The 16,004-nt window shown below is 41.8% G+C and overlaps 1 protein-coding gene across 1 annotated transcript; it reads left to right on the top strand.

Moving 5' to 3' along the window:
* Nucleotides 1-1,399: 1,399 nt before the first annotated feature.
* acsl3b (acyl-CoA synthetase long chain family member 3b) lies at nt 1,400-8,145 on the top strand (the record flags this gene model as incomplete). The annotated part of the gene is made up of 14 exons (XM_083889401.1): nt 1,400-1,750; nt 2,464-2,641; nt 2,722-2,831; nt 3,017-3,155; nt 3,714-3,864; nt 4,045-4,168; nt 4,943-5,014; nt 5,514-5,653; nt 5,963-6,135; nt 6,279-6,353; nt 7,134-7,325; nt 7,407-7,521; nt 7,705-7,862; nt 7,988-8,145. 14 exons carry the CDS (start codon nt 1,400-1,402, stop codon nt 8,143-8,145), a joined length of 2,136 nt encoding a protein of 711 aa, XP_083745527.1.
* Nucleotides 8,146-16,004: the final 7,859 nt, after the last annotated feature.

The raw sequence follows: 16,004 nt of genomic DNA, 5'->3' as shown, positions 1-16,004 counted from the left end.
GATCATCAGTGTGGTGGACAGAAGTGATATCAAGTCATGTTTTAATTCTAATATAATCTGGTGGTCATTAATTATACTATTGTGCACTCTAAAATGCACATATTTTGGTTTGGCTCCATTCAGAGAACAGTGACCACCTATTGTGAAGAGGAAAATTACCACCACTGTGTAATATTGCTCTGTCATAATTGTTACTGGAACACGGGAGCATGGTGCAGTGTTGGTGACACTTTGAGATTATAATAGAAATGAGTGTGTGCAAATGTGGCTCCATTTACTACAGTATGTTATAGCATGAAATTAAAGTTAAAAAGTAAATAGGCATACATGTTTGTTAATGTGCTGTTAGACTTGTAGAATTAATAAAAACAAATCATTTGTTTTTAATAGCTTGTGTATGCATATGGTCAGGACCTGCCCCCCCCCCTCTTTGTTCCGTGTCAGATTCTTCTCAGGGCTGTTATTTTAGCCGGCCGATGTTTGCTAACCTCCCATGTGACCTCAGGCCCTCTCTGTCTTAGCTGCAGAACGAGTCACTGCTGCTACTTCTGGCATGTTCAAGTTCAGTGGCTACAGGACTTTGCCAAATTTTATGCCTCAGGATACACTAGACATAACTGAGCTCTCCAAAAGACAGTTTGTCCAGTGGCTTTTTTAATTTTAGCCAAACAACTAACGGCTACAGTAACAAGGAGAGGACATTCCAATCCTGCACATGTTATTATGCCTTTTGGCACTGTTGCAAGCTTGTGAGGTAAAGAGAAGGTATTACAGTTTCTCACATATGCTCTTGCCTTAAGGATGTACTGTACATACAATTATAGAAAAGGTTGATGTGTCTGTTACTTAAAGCTAAAGGTATATTACAGTTAACAGTTAAATGTTAGATGTGAAAGTCCCCGTCTGAATGAGCTTTCACTTCCTTAGCCGTCAGCTTGCTTGCCATTGGACTTTATGTGACCTAATGTGATTTTATGGAAACAGCTTTTTGTGTATGTAATCTCCATAAAATAGTGTGAACCTTAACCAAATCCATTTTTCTTCTTGTAACTCACCTAGTTTAGCTTATTTCAACTGTCAAGTTGTAATGATGCTCAAGATTAGGCCCCTTTTTTTGTAAAATAAATGTTAATCAGAATGGTTTGTACATTTCACCAGGAAACTGTGGCACTCTGTGCTGTCTTTTCGTGACACTCATTTTATAAATAGCTTAAAAAACCTGCTATCGGCTATTAATAAACATGCAATTTTACGTTGTGTTTCAGGTCTAGTTGACTGACGACACAAAGAACCCCCACCTGCAACCTTCATCCGCTGCAGCAAGTGAAAATACTTCCAAGTGCATAATTGTTGCACCTGTTGGTTTGATCTACCTCCAGAGCAGACTTCATCTTTAAAGATGAAGTTAAAGGAGGACATGAATCCCCTGCTACTGCAGGTCTTCCGCTCTGTTGTCTGGGTCTACTCTGTCATCACTTTCATTCCCTGGTACTTCTTGTCTGGAGCTGGTAACAGTTTGGAGCAGGCTCGACGGATCAAGGCACGCTCCATTAGCAGGAACCCAGCAGGACCCTACAGAGCTTTCAACAGCCAAGAGAAGCTGGTAGCATGGCTGCAGCCTGGTATAGACACCTTGGACAAAATGTTTGAACATGCCGCTAAGAGGTTTCCACAGAGGGACTGCCTTGGCACCAGGGAGTTGCTCAGTGAGGAGGATGAGCTCCAGCCAAACGGGAAGGTCTTCAAAAAGGTGAGATACATTTTCATTTACCTGTCTGCAGACTTGCACAAATGTGGCTATGATTGGGACAATATGCATGATTATTATGTCAGGTGAGGGGGTTTACTCACTATAAATTGATTGAGGTTTTGAAAGATATTATTTGAAATTCTTAAGTTTCTCTGAACACATTTTCGTTACAAAGGTATCCATGTTTAGTGGCCTTTGTTAGGAATAGGAAAGCAGTGAAGTCACTGAGTTCTCCTGCATATCTTAATTTGAAGTTGTAAAAGCACTGAGGTGAAGTATTATGGGAAGTTTTTGTGTGTTTGTCAGTGAGGCTAAAGGCTTGGCAGGCTGTTACTGTCCACAGTTCTAGGAATGTGGGTGGAGAAGCAACAGTCATTGCGGTGTGACTGTTGCATGTCTCCTGCAAAGCTCCAAAAGCCCTCCAGGTGGTGCAAACTGACCGCATATGAATAAAGACGTATGACGGGAAACAATGGCAGACCTCTTTCAGATTTAATAAACTGCTTGTTACAGATCATTACCAATTGCTTTGCTCACATATTAATTCCATCAGCATATAGACCCATTTAAACACTTTGTTCATATGTGTTTATATGTAAATATGCTCTTCGGAAAATGCTCATTCAAGCTACTTGTGTGCCACTTACTAATGTAATTCACATGTCTTATGATGTATAGATATTCCTGTTGGTTGAACATACATGTGCATGCAGGTAATTCTGGGGAACTACAACTGGCTGTCGTATGAAGAAACCTACCTGGCTGCAAAGTGTTTTGGCAGCGGCCTCGCAGCTCTCGGCCAGAAGCCTCAGTGCAACATCGCCATCTTCTGTGAGACCAGGGCAGAGTGGAATGTTGCAGCACAGGCCTGCTTCATGTACAATTTCCCACGTGAGTCCCAGATCGACGCACCTGTGTGTTTTGACACAAAGGAAAGCACTTCAGCTGACCACTTAACTTTAATTTGACAGTTGTGACACTGTACTCCACTCTGGGACCCAAGGCCATCGCCCATGGCCTGAACGAGACAGAGGTGACTCACATCATCACAAGCAAAGAGCTGCTTATCAGCCGACTTAAGGTACCTACTTCACTGTCTTCATCATGTGTCCACTGTGTTTAATATGTTTGCACTTAAAAGACACTGATATGCCGATGACGCGTTGTTTGTTGGTTACAGTCTGAGTCAATAGCTCAGTTCCGTTTGCATAACTACTTTGCTCTTTTCACTCACCCTCCTCTCTCCCACATACATCCAACTCCCAGGCTATACTGTGTGATGTGCCGAGGCTGCAGTATGTCATTGTAGTTGACAGTAAACCCACAAGCTGGCCAGACATCCCGAGAGGCATCATGGTCTACAGCATGGACGCTGTGAGGGAGATGGGATCCAAGCCTGACAATAGTGAGCATTTATGTAATTTGATTAAAAATGTTTCTAAATTTGTCGTAGGGGAATTGAAGTACTCTGATGGAGGCTTAATAGAATGACAACACCCCGGTGTGTAATTGGAGTGTTGTGCTGTGTACATTAGACTCAGATTGAGGTCAAACACCTTGTGCCGTGATGACCGACTTATTTGGGAAATGAGGAGAGACTGAAATGCTGTGTCTGTGCTCTAGCATCACTTTAGCCATGGTTATGCTCTTCCTTTTATTTGATGAAGAAAACAAATGTGAAATATTCAAAAGTCTACATTAATTCACAATGTTAAGTCACAAAGATAATTGGGGCAAAGCCTCCAGTTTTATCACGTATAAAAAAACAAAAACAAACAAACATTGAAACTGCAGTCATTTAAACAACGTGATGGCTGAAATTGATAGAAAGCTTGTAAATGTAAACTTGACACTAAATGATAAGTTTAAAGAAATGATTGATTGATGACAACAAAAATAAAAATGAGAACTCTACACGATGAACATCCTCCCTAACACCGTCATCCATCTTGTCTCTCTAAAGTCGCAGTTGACCGCAGACAGCCACAGTCCTCGGATATTGCCGTCATCATGTATACCAGTGGATCAACAGGAATTCCCAAGGGTGTCATGATCACCCATGGCAACATAGTTGCTGGCGTCACTGGCATGGCCGAGAGAATCCCTAACCTCAAGTATGCGAATATCAAATTTGCTGCCATATCTATGACACTCACTTCCTTTATTCAGTTATATTTTCCCTGTGTCCTGCAACTCTCTGAATTAACAAAACATCATGCTTGTTCTCTTTGAAACACACACACACTATCAAATCTTTACTTTAAGTTAACCTGCTGTTATTTCTATGTCGACAGTGAGACGGACACCTACATCGGTTACCTGCCACTGGCCCACGTTTTAGAGCTCAGTGCTGAAATGGTGTGCATCTCTCATGGCTGCCGCATCGGTTATTCCTCCCCTCAGACTCTGGCCGACCAGGTCAGTGCACGAACACACACCGCATGCTGAGCGTGTTGTCGCTTTGATGCATTACACTCACAGTCTATAGAGTTAAAGTTAGGTTTAGCTCCTCTGTCAATACCTTTACATCATGTTAGTAACAAAGAAATTATGGTGTTAGTCTGACTGAAACCAGACTTTTAAATACAGGTAAACATGTTCGACTGATATTGTACTAAAATCTCTTGGGAGTGGAATTACGACTGCATGTATACATTCAGCCGGACACAAGCTGGCCATGCGCATTTTTCACAGTTCCTACCCCCTGGCTTTGACCCTGAAAAAGCCAGTTCAGAGAAGACGAAGACACCAATGAGAAAAACATGGTGAAATCTAGACCACTACGTTTATTTGGACTGATGAGGAAACAGAATGAATCCTCCGTCAGCCTAAATAATTGAATATTTCAGAGTTCATGAATGGTAGGAGAACAACATGCTCCACAGAGCCGCCAGCTAAACCAGAAACCACTGACAAACATAGCTCGACATAACTGTGCACGGAAACGGTCTGACTTTTTGAAGCTCAGATAGATTCGACTGACACATCTCCTTCCATCAAACATTGCTGGATTCTGCGTCCTTGACTTTCTGTCCTGTTATTTAACATTGGCGCCTCATTAAAGTCATAATCCAGTCTAGATGCTTATGGCTACTTTGAAAGCTCTGTGTGGTGAGGCAGCGACATGCATTACATTGGCCATTAACTAGCCCACATCAGCCACAGCTGACGAGTCTTGTTTCATTTTTGCAGTCTACCAAGATAAAGAAGGGCAGTAAAGGCGATGCCAGTGTGCTAAAACCCTCTCTCATGGCTGCTGTACCAGTAAGTCTTCTCACGTCTGAGTAACACTTAATATTACAGCACGGTAGCTACATGCTCATTGTGTGGTAATCATTGTTCAATATGGAGGTGATATTATGGTAATGCCATCTTATTTCTAATGGAGTTTCCAGTGTGGTGATAAAAATGGTAATGGTGTAGTAATCATGAGATAAACTGGTCATAATACCATGTTATTTTCCACAGTAACAGCTTGGAGAATTCTGTGTGCTACCATCTATGTAACACCTTCACATAATAACAATATTATGTTGAACCTTTTCCATTGTGACCAAGCTATAACCTGGTCATTAGTGCAGGAAAAAGATGGGATTACCGTAATATTAATTCCCTATTACAAAGTTATTATCACACTATTACCATACAGCTGCTGTACTGTAATGTAAAATGTATTTAAAACATTTATGCATGTTTGCATAAATCCAATAAATCAACAACAATCTTGTACTACTAGTATGCGTTTCTTTCCTGGTGTGTGTAGGAGATCATGGATCGAATCTACAAAAATGTGATGACCAAAGTAGAGGAAATGAGCAAATTCCAGAAAACACTCTTTGTTTTGGCTTACAACTACAAGATGGAGCAGATTTCCAAGGGCTACGGCACACCACTTTGTGACAGGTAACACACAGACTGAGTCTTCAGCAAAGCCTCTTTAGTTATTCACTTCCTCCTGATACCTGAGTAAATATTTGCCTCTACTCCCATAATAGTCCTAATCCACTGCAAATTCATTATCTAATCTTTATTAATAAGTAGCCTCTACAAAGGTGTGGAGGAATTTTTCCCTGGCATATGTTATTCATTGCTGGCTATTGATCAGGATGTCAAATGTTTGTTTTGTTCAGTCTTTGTGTTACTGTTGGAGTCTCACTCACTCATCATATCACAATCTGTATTTGTGTCTCCATTATTCTCCGCCCCCACAAGTCTGGTGTTTAAGCGTGTGCGTGCGCTGTTGGGAGGAAACACGCGGGTGCTGCTTTCTGGCGGAGCGCCTCTCTCAGCTGCCACGCAGCGCTTCATGAACATCTGTCTGTGCTGTCCTGTGGGACAGGGCTATGGCCTGACAGAGACCTGTGGAGCAGGCACCATCAGTGAGGGTAAGGTGGAATGGAGGTTAAGATGTTCAATTTGGAATGGATTTAGTAGATAGGGCTAATAAAAACACAGGAGAGATTTTGATGTGAAGGAATGACGTACATTTATAATGTTAACGCATGAGTCTGTGTTGTGTCTTTTTCAGTGTGGGACTACAGCACAGGTCGAGTCGGTGCTCCACTCATTTGTTCAGAGATCACACTTAAAGACTGGAAGGAGGGTAAGTCACAGTTCACATCCAAACTGAAAAGCAGCAACGGCACTCAGTGTAGTTACATCCATCCATCCGTTATCTACCACTTTAACCTCCACTGGAGGATCGCGGGGTGCGTTGTGCCTATCTCAGCTGACATTGGGCGATAGGTGCGGTACACCCTGGACAGTAAGCCAGTCCATCGCAGGGTCACATATAGAGACAATCAACCATTCATTCACACCTACGGTCAATTTAGAGTGACCAATTCCCCTAATGTTTTTGGACTGTTGGAGGAAGCCGGAAAACCCGGAGAAAACCCACGCGCACACGGGGAGAACATCCAAACTCCATGCAGAAAGGCCTTTGTTCCAACCGAGACCCCGGAACCCGGGTCTTCTTGCTGCAAACGCAAGAGCGCTAAGCACTATGCCAACCATGTGGCCCCAACTAAAACCAGACTTTTACAACACTGTAAACATGTTAGTCCAACTGAGAGTATGCTAAATCGAATTTCTCAGGGAGTCAAATTACTTCTGCATGTATATGTTCAATGTCCTACTGTATATGCACTCTCAACACTTCCCGCCCCCAGGCAGGAATAGAAGAAGAAGCCATTACACAAGAATTAGAATAAATACAAGGAGAAAAGGCAAGAAGAAGGCATGGCAAAATTCAGACTGGTACATTTTTCATGTGACCACCTGAAATTGTTTCGCTCTGTGGCATAAAATGTCAACCAGGACAAGAACAGTAGTCCAATTAAACAATTTAATTGTGCATGGAAACGTTTCTGCTTTCCTGCAGGTGGTTACCACAGCACTGACAAGCCCAACCCACGGGGGGAAATTTTGATCGGTGGGCCCAATGTAGCGATGGGTTACTACAAGAACGAAGCCAAAAACCGTGAGGACTTTTTTGTGGATGAAAAGGGCCAGAGATGGTTCTGCACCGGAGACATCGGAGAGATTGAGGCCGATGGATGCCTCAAGATCATCGGTAAGAAATACAAAAAAATTAGCTTATGCTGTGTGTGTGTAATTGTGAGGATTGTGACATGTTTACAATCTCTTCTCACAGATCGCAAGAAGGACCTGGTGAAATTGCAGGCAGGCGAGTACGTCTCTCTCGGAAAAGTGGAGGCTGCTTTGAAGAACTGTTCTTTGATTGACAACATCTGTGCCTATGCTAACAGGTGAAGTTCTGCACTCACTCCCTTTTAACCTCTTTGATTTAACCTTCATTTCTGTATTCTATTCAACTGTAAATCACCAAGGACAAACACTTAGGCTAATATATGCTTTCTGCTCTCAATGACCTCATATCTGTATTCCTCATGGTGAATAAATTGGTGGACTCTCTTGTACTTGATTTCCAGTGACCAGTCCTACGTGATCAGCTTTGTGGTTCCTAACCACAAGCAGCTGATGACGCTAGCGAAACAGTTGCAGGTGAAGGGCACATGGGAGGAGCTCTGCAACAACCCTCAGATGGAGAGAGAGGTTCTTCACATCATCACTGAAGCTGCTATCACAGGTTAGGGAGAAAAATCTGAGCCACATTCAGTTCAGATTGAATGCAAGAGTGTCAGACTTAATGCTATTATTACACCGTATCCGTCTCTCTGACTTGCTGCTTCTTTGATTTTCACCCCCAACCAGCAAATCTGGAGCGATTTGAGATACCAAAGAAGATCCGGTTGAGTTCTGAGCCCTGGACACCAGAGACTGGCTTGGTCACAGATGCATTCAAACTGAAACGCAAGGAGCTCAAAACACATTACCAGGAAGACATTGAGAGGATGTACGGTGGAAAATAACAGAGACTCACTCCAAACAACACAAACCAACGTATATATACTTAAATATATATATATATATATATTTGTGCACTTACACAAGAAGCTCAGTCACCACTACCAGGACAACTTGGAGAGGAACTATAGCTACAGTTAACACACACATCAATGCAGACACACAAAGCATCTCATGATCACCTCCCCCTCCCCCTCTGTGGCTTCTCTGTGACCAGCTCTGATCAAAGGAGAGTAAATAATTATTGAACCCAACTCGATGTTTTTTGTCATGACCAAAAAGGCAGAAGGAGACATCTGAACCAGCCAGACGTGCGCGACCAGACGCACTCTCTCCGCCGCGCTCCCGCTTTGATGGATTTTTTAGCCCTGTGAGTTGCCATGACAACCGAGGCGGCACATTAAGTCAGATGTCTGCATGACTTGAAGCGAAACAATTGTCAGACTAGACGAGTCTGGATCAAAAACCCCACCCACCATCACCACCACCACGCCGTTTGCTTCTCGTCTTTCTTCCCTGCTCTCTGGAGCCTTCCACCATTTCAGCATGGTCGTGGACTTGTGAGTGCACATACCTGACAAGAAAAATGGGTAGCATGAGCCTGACAGAAGATCCCTCCTGGGCTTTAAATAATATTCAGGTTGGAATCTATGCAGGGATCTCTATTATCTTCAATTTTTATATATATATATATACATATTTATATGTATATATACACGTGTGTGTTGCTATGTTCCCCTCATGCTTTTAAAAGCCATTGGATGAGTATTGTTTTGTGTGTGAGGAATCTGTGTTGTGAAGCCATGAGAGTTTGTGCACTAAGATGTTTCAGGTGTGTTGTTTTGAGGGGATTTCTTTTACTCTTTTTTTATACCATTTTTTAATGCCATTACTGAAATAATTTGTTTACAAGCTTCTTTTTTTTTTGCTTGTTTCTCAACGTTTGTTTGTTTGAGTGCGTGTTTACCGACTATGACTCCAGTCTTCGTTTTAACGTCTGCTCTCAGCCTTTGCTGCAGGGTCGAACAGCAATCTCAAAATGGCAGTTTTCCCTCCTCGTCTGCCTCCCCGACCTTTGTCTTATCGGCTGTTACGTTGTCGTCATTGACACCTGCCACATAATGTCATTCCTCCAGTCATGACCAATGCGCACCATATGGATATCTTGTGGAAAGATAGTTACGCTGTTTAGCCTTTCGTTGGTTTCTCCCAGTCACCAGACACGCTATCCTTTTTGCCATAGGTATAGTTGCGGTTACTTTCATTTTCTTTTATTATTTCCGGTTATGATACAGAATGAATGTGCAATAATATTGATACACGACGTGTAAATTGTGTAGGAAGAATTAAAACACAGACAGCAGCAGCAGCCCCTCCGTAGTGAATGATATCGAGGCCTGTTAGGAACCTTAGCCTAGGAATAAAGACGGTAGAGAGACACTGGTGAGGACGTTTTAGACGTAGCCCATGTCGAAACGATGTCGTGATGTTCTTCAATGAAACTGTAAAGGTGACATTTAAATATTTGGCAATCGTAGAAGCTGCATGAAGAGAAGTGTGCAAATGTAACAAAGCACCCTGATGATGTGTTTGAAAAGAGAAATTAGAGAATCACATTTGGACAACTGAAGGAATTCCTCATGAATACACTCCTTATTTAATTATGAGCATATACGTACTAACTTGACTCCATGGAGTGTAATTAATGTCTCTTTGTCTCCAGACTGGTTTTGTCTATGATGCTGTTTGTGCATTGTGTATATACAAATGAACTCATGTAGAACGTACACATTAATCACTGTAGGTTTTTCAGATTAATGTTAATAATCTCCGAGTGGCGTCATTCTTGCTTCAACATTACTTTCTTGAGGTTTATGAAGAGAAGATTAAACGGTGATTAGGTCGGTCGTCCTTTTGTCACATGCCCTGAATGCAAACGTGTCTTTGCTTTTACTCAGAGCATTTTCTTCACCAGAGGGTAAATATACCTTGTACAGAAGAGTTATTTTAGCATGTAGAAAGCTGACGGTAGTATCATCAAAAGCCTGTTTTGTGTTTTTTTTTTTTTTTATAACTTGTGTCTCCTGACGTTTTTGTGAAACGTCATTTTACTGTGCTGTTTGCTGCTTTTCCTCTGCCTGGCGAGAAGCGACCGGTTGCCTTCTGACACGTGCTATCTAAAGCGGATTTTAAGAATGTGAAGCACTCCCTGTGTTGTGTTGTCGTGTGGATAGCACACATTCTGTGTCCAGCTAAATACATCCATTTGAGCTCACGGCAAAGCAAAGACACTGATTCGTGCAAAGATGATTTTAAGAGTTTAACCCCCCTCCTATTTGCATTGTAAATATGTGGAGAGGGGACGGATTAATGATCAAATCTACATTAAAACTACCAATAATTGTACAGGGGTGAAGCCTCCTGTTAACATATTTAATAATCTTTGTTACTGACTGGAGTTTGGAGTCTCCTACTTGTTTTTTTGTGGTTGAGTGGCCCAGCGAGCCGAGCGATCGGAAGTGTCTCCTCCTTTATTTATTTGTGATTTGGCCTTGAACATTATGTAATGAATTAATAAAACAAAAGTTTGTGTTGTATCTGCTGCTGGTCTTTGTGCGTACATGTAACACCTGAGCACAGCCTGCGAGGCGTAACACGTGACTGTTACGAGGAGCGGCTTGATTAGAATCTGCCTGAAAGCAGAGTTTCTATGGCAACGAAGGCCAGTGCGACTGTGTGTATGCACGTTAGAGCGACTGTGGTTTATGAACAAGTGTGGTGCCAAACGGAACATGCAGTCCTGGGAGTCAACCGTCAATCGCAGTCGGTAAACAAGGGAATCCATTTATTTCTGGAAGTCGTGTTTTAAAGATGTGGATTTTAAGAGAAAAGTGTGAAATCATTTATTTTTATTAAAGCTGCAACTCTTTGAAATGTGCACCTGCTAATCTGCTCCACTGAGGACTTCAACCCTAAACTTGCATCAACAATGCGACTGTAAATTTATCAAAAGTTTTCCAGAAATCTTAATTTCTTATACTGTGAACAACATAAAACTCAAATATGTTCACTTTATTAACACTGATGTTTCAGAACAAATTCAGTGTTCAATTATTTACATTTAAAAAAAAAACTGCAACTGACTTTTTTTTTTAGCATTCCTGTGCTTCTGATGACCTGATGAGAATTGGTGGTCAGAATTAGTGCTATGCTAATGAAGCTAATAAGCGTATTGACTTAAATGAACAAACCATTCAAAGTCATCATCCGTTCTCATTAACAGAGGAATAAATATCCAGTTGAAATTATTTTTTGAATGAAAAATAATTTCCCTGTTGAAGCTGTAATCTGCGGGAGGGACAAGGAAATTATGAAAGATTTGACGCATTAAACCCGTCAAGGCTGTTGGATTAGACAATCAAAATATAAATTATAAATTAAAGAGCATGCACAACTTTGTCCAAGTCGGTTTATATAACTTTTATAAAAAATAATAATAATCTGAGTAGGACTGCACAGAGACTTTGGTGTTATTAGTGAGGGAAAAACAGTTTTCACACTTTGCTTCATTTACATCAACTCAGTCCCTCATGACAGAACGATCTGACAGAATATGGCTGGTTAAAATTCTGCTCCTGCTTTCGATTAAAAAAAAAAAATGATAAAGCTCATAGAGACGTGCGATTCTCTCCTCCTCTCCTCTCCTCCATCATCAAACCCTATGGGACTAGAGAGTGAGTCAGATGCATAATGCTCCCTTCATTGGCTTGACATGTCTTACACACACACACACACACACTCAGAGAGAGAGCGGGCAGAGCAACTGTAACAAAGCAACAAAAACACCGATATGCAGCAGGAAACAATGAGGGAAATGACGTGTGTGTGCGTGTGTGTGTGTGTGTGTGTGTGTGTGTGTGTGTGTGTGTGTGTGTGTGTGTGTGCACTCTCTTTATTTAACCTTTCTCTGTCTAACTCTGTCTCTCTCCCCCTCTCCCTATGACTCAGAAGTGCGCAAAAAAAAAACTTCAAACCATGTTAGTGATTTATGCGCACACTCCGGTTCGAGCCAATAAGCCATATTGGAGTTTACCCAAGGATGATGGGTGGAGATGAACCAGTGTTGTCTTATAACTCTACAGAGGTAGGGGGAAGAAGAGAGGGGTGGTGGGTGGAGAAAAAACTGAGAGGAATTACTTATAAAGGATGAAGGATGGAGGAATGAGGGACGACCTTGACACGATGGTGTGTAAGAATCACCGAGGAGCAGGTAGAGGGTGGAACAGAGATATGAAGTGCAGCAAATGGGGAAGAGCGAGATTACCTTTTATCTCTCTGTGCGTCTATAAAGGCTTCATAAAAATGATTTTTGTTGATGAACCACTTCAGCGTCCTGACCCCTCTGGGGCCCATCTTGTGTTCAAACGCACAGTTTAAACGAAAATCAGTTTTAAAGGTTTTCAATGAGATTAAAATATCTCTTGTATGAGTCACAACTTGATAATTTAGAAAAAAATACTACAGAGAGTAAAACAAAGTAGCAGCAATGTCGCTTAACTCCGAGTAGAGGATGTAAAAAAAACGATTGAGCTGATATAGATTCATAAAGAGAAACTATATATAGATGTATATACTTTTGAGTTAAGCTATGTCTCTGTGGAGTAATTTAGAGTTTTGGGTTTAGATTAGGGAACACATATTCACCATTAACTAGGTGCTTATTAACATGCATATAAGTTGCATACTAGCCCTTTATTAGTAAATATTAAGCATGTATTAACACCTTATGTAGGAAAAATCTTAATTCATGTCGTAATAGAGGTAGAATGAGGTTATGTAGAATAAGGTGTTAATACATGCTTAATGATTACTAATAAAGGGCTAGTATGCTACTTATATACGTTACCTAGTTAATTGTGAATATGTGTTCCCTAATCGAGAGTGTTAGATTGCTGCTATTCCACATATATATATTGCATATACACAAATAAAGGACCATCTTATCATATCTTATATTATAGGAAATAGATCTGTATTATTTAGTCTATTCAGGGGCATTTAAGGAAAGCACTGGTAACATTTGTCCTTTCCATAAACAGAAAGTCAGTGACTTTGCTGCACTTCTTTTTTTTTGTGCTTGTGTGTACTGTATCTTCCACACCGTGCCCACTCCTGCTGAATTTTATTGGTTTTTTTGAGTGATAATGTGTCAGGGCCGACCTCTGGCCTTCTTGCTCGGTGACGGTGGCTGCATCGTGCCGGGACGCTGACCCTGGCTTAACTCAGCCCGGGTCATCACAGTGTGAGGGCCAAAGTGGAAGTGGGAGAAGACGTGTGAGGTCTCGCTAATGAGCTTGAGCAGAGAAGCAAAGGGAGGCAGTGGGAGAGGCAACAGATACGTCTAGGCGATGACTCACCGATGCTGGTATTTATAGCATCAGGAAGGGAGGGAGGGAGGGAGGTGTGGGGGTGGAAGAGCGAGGGGCCAAGTGGTTTGGGAGTCGCCCAGGACAGCATCATCACACTGTCGACAGGGAGTGGTAAAGGAAGAGGCTCAGACCGAAGTGATGTTGCACTGGAGAAGAAAAGGAGGGAGAGACAAGGCTGAGAAGGAAAACAAGTGAATAGGAGGAGAAGGGTGGATGACTGGAACTGTAAATAGAGGAACGATGAGATAGTGGGCAGACATTTTCATGTGAAAGAGCATATTTAAAAAAAAAAAAAAAAAAAAATCTCATTAAAAAAAAAACAATCTGGCTGGGTGTGACACACTGCAGTGACAAGTGTGAACACACACACACACACAGCAGTAGCAGCCACATGAGGCCTCATGGTACAAAGACTGTTGGGGGTGAGGCTGCATCTATAGCAAGTATTTACAAACTCAATTCATTTTTAACTCACTTAACTCAGATTATTTACCAAAATTCAAACTGAGCAATCAGTCATCAAAATAGTCTGCAGTTAATCCAGTCATGGATTAATCATCAGTGAATCACTGCAAACACCTCTCTCTATGTGTTCTGTCACTAATGTACAGACTCGCATGCACTTCCCCGTCGCCTCGCACTCACACACACACACACACACACACACACACACACACACACACACACACACACACACACACACACACACACACACACACACACACACACACACACACACACACACACACACACACACACACACACACACACACACACACACACACACACACACACACACACACACACACCGACCAGATGGAGTCTTGCTGAGGCGGACGAGGAACGTCAGATGATGTTTTAATGAACATGAAAATCCACCGCACTGTCTCAGAAGGATCAAACCCATGTCGTTAAGCATCAGAATTATCAATGTGATTAATTTGAATGTTGTCACACACACACACACACAGATCCATTCTGTTTTCATAGAGTGCCATGTTCCCACTCGTTCATTATTCTGCTCTCTCCATTGACAGGAATTCTTCATCACAAAAAGAAAAAAAAAAAACACATCCTGCCTCCTCCTCCTCCTCCTCTTCCTCCTCTGGTGGCGTCAGCCAATGCGTCACGCCGCATCCCTTACCATAGACACCAGTTAATCTTATGTTCACAGAGTGAAGATGCGCACACACACACTCATACACACGCACGCACACAAAAGCTCTGCCCGTTTCATGAAGAAGAATGAGTCAGAAACATGAAGGTGAACATTTGCAGCCACTAATATGAATAAGGTTGTTTTCGAAGCCAAAGAGGGCGACAGTAGGAGAGGTTGGAGGTTGACAGTTAAGAGGGGGAAGCAGAGAAGACTGTTGAGAGGAGGCAGATAATAGTAGGAATAGAGGAAAAGGCTGAAGTGTAGAACCTCTCCACATTCATGTCATTTCTCACCTCTCTTATCATCTAAATATCTTTCTTTTTTTTTTTTCTTTTTTTTAAAGTGGGTTTGCTTACATCGCCATTGTGGCAGGAAACGCACTAAGAAGTCTTCAATCCACAGAAATCGAGCAATATATGACAGAACTTTACCACGTGACTGTGCAGCAGTCCACTAGAAAATCTCTAGGTCTAGGTAAAAAACAACCAATAAGCTACTTTAGGAAAACGGTGATGTCGTTATCCCACCTCTCACTGTCGCTTATCGTCATCTTCCTATTCTGATGTTTGGCGATTGTTTGGTCTGTTTCACTTTATCAATCAATCAATCAATAAATTAATATAGCCCAGTTTACAAAACACAGTTTGTCTCACAGGACTTCACAGGGTTAGTAACATCCTCTGTCCTTAGACCCTCGACCAGGGTAAGGAAAAACTACCAGGGGAAAGAAAAACCTTATAACAGGGAAAAATAGGTAGAAAAAAATGTGTATTTTATTTCCTAAGTCCCTCTGTCCTCGTACGGCCCTGGGACATGCACTACGAGTCATTTCGGGTGGTTTTATCCGTGTTTAAGTAAACCTTTTTAAAAAACGACAAAGATAATTGACATTTTCTTCTGTTTCTGTACAGATGGGGCCTACATAGACCCTTATGATGCCCCTGTGTTGCAGTGGACAATATTTTAGACCTGCAGTATTCAGATAGCTTCAATCTTAAGAACACTTAGACATTCTGATGAAACAAGTCACATAAACAATATATTAGAAGAAGTATGCACTGGATTCTGTACCTGTGATATGAAGTTGTCATTGCATAAGTGGAATCCATTGCCTGTGGATTCCTATCGCTCCGTCTTCTGTGGTATTTGAAAGGGTTTCATGGGAGTGATCCACTTTGCTTTGTCCCAGACTGTTTTGGTCTTCTCAGCCGGTGAAGAGACGACATAGTGCCTTGTATACGTTTCCTGGTATAGACATAACCTTTTCCTGACTGAA

This window comes from Microchirus variegatus, assembly GCF_963457635.1.
Source record: "Microchirus variegatus genome assembly, chromosome: 5".
Taxonomy (NCBI): Eukaryota; Metazoa; Chordata; class Actinopteri; order Pleuronectiformes; family Soleidae; genus Microchirus; species Microchirus variegatus.
Note: the sequence above shows the minus strand (reverse complement) of the source record. Positions and strands in the feature narration are given on the sequence as shown.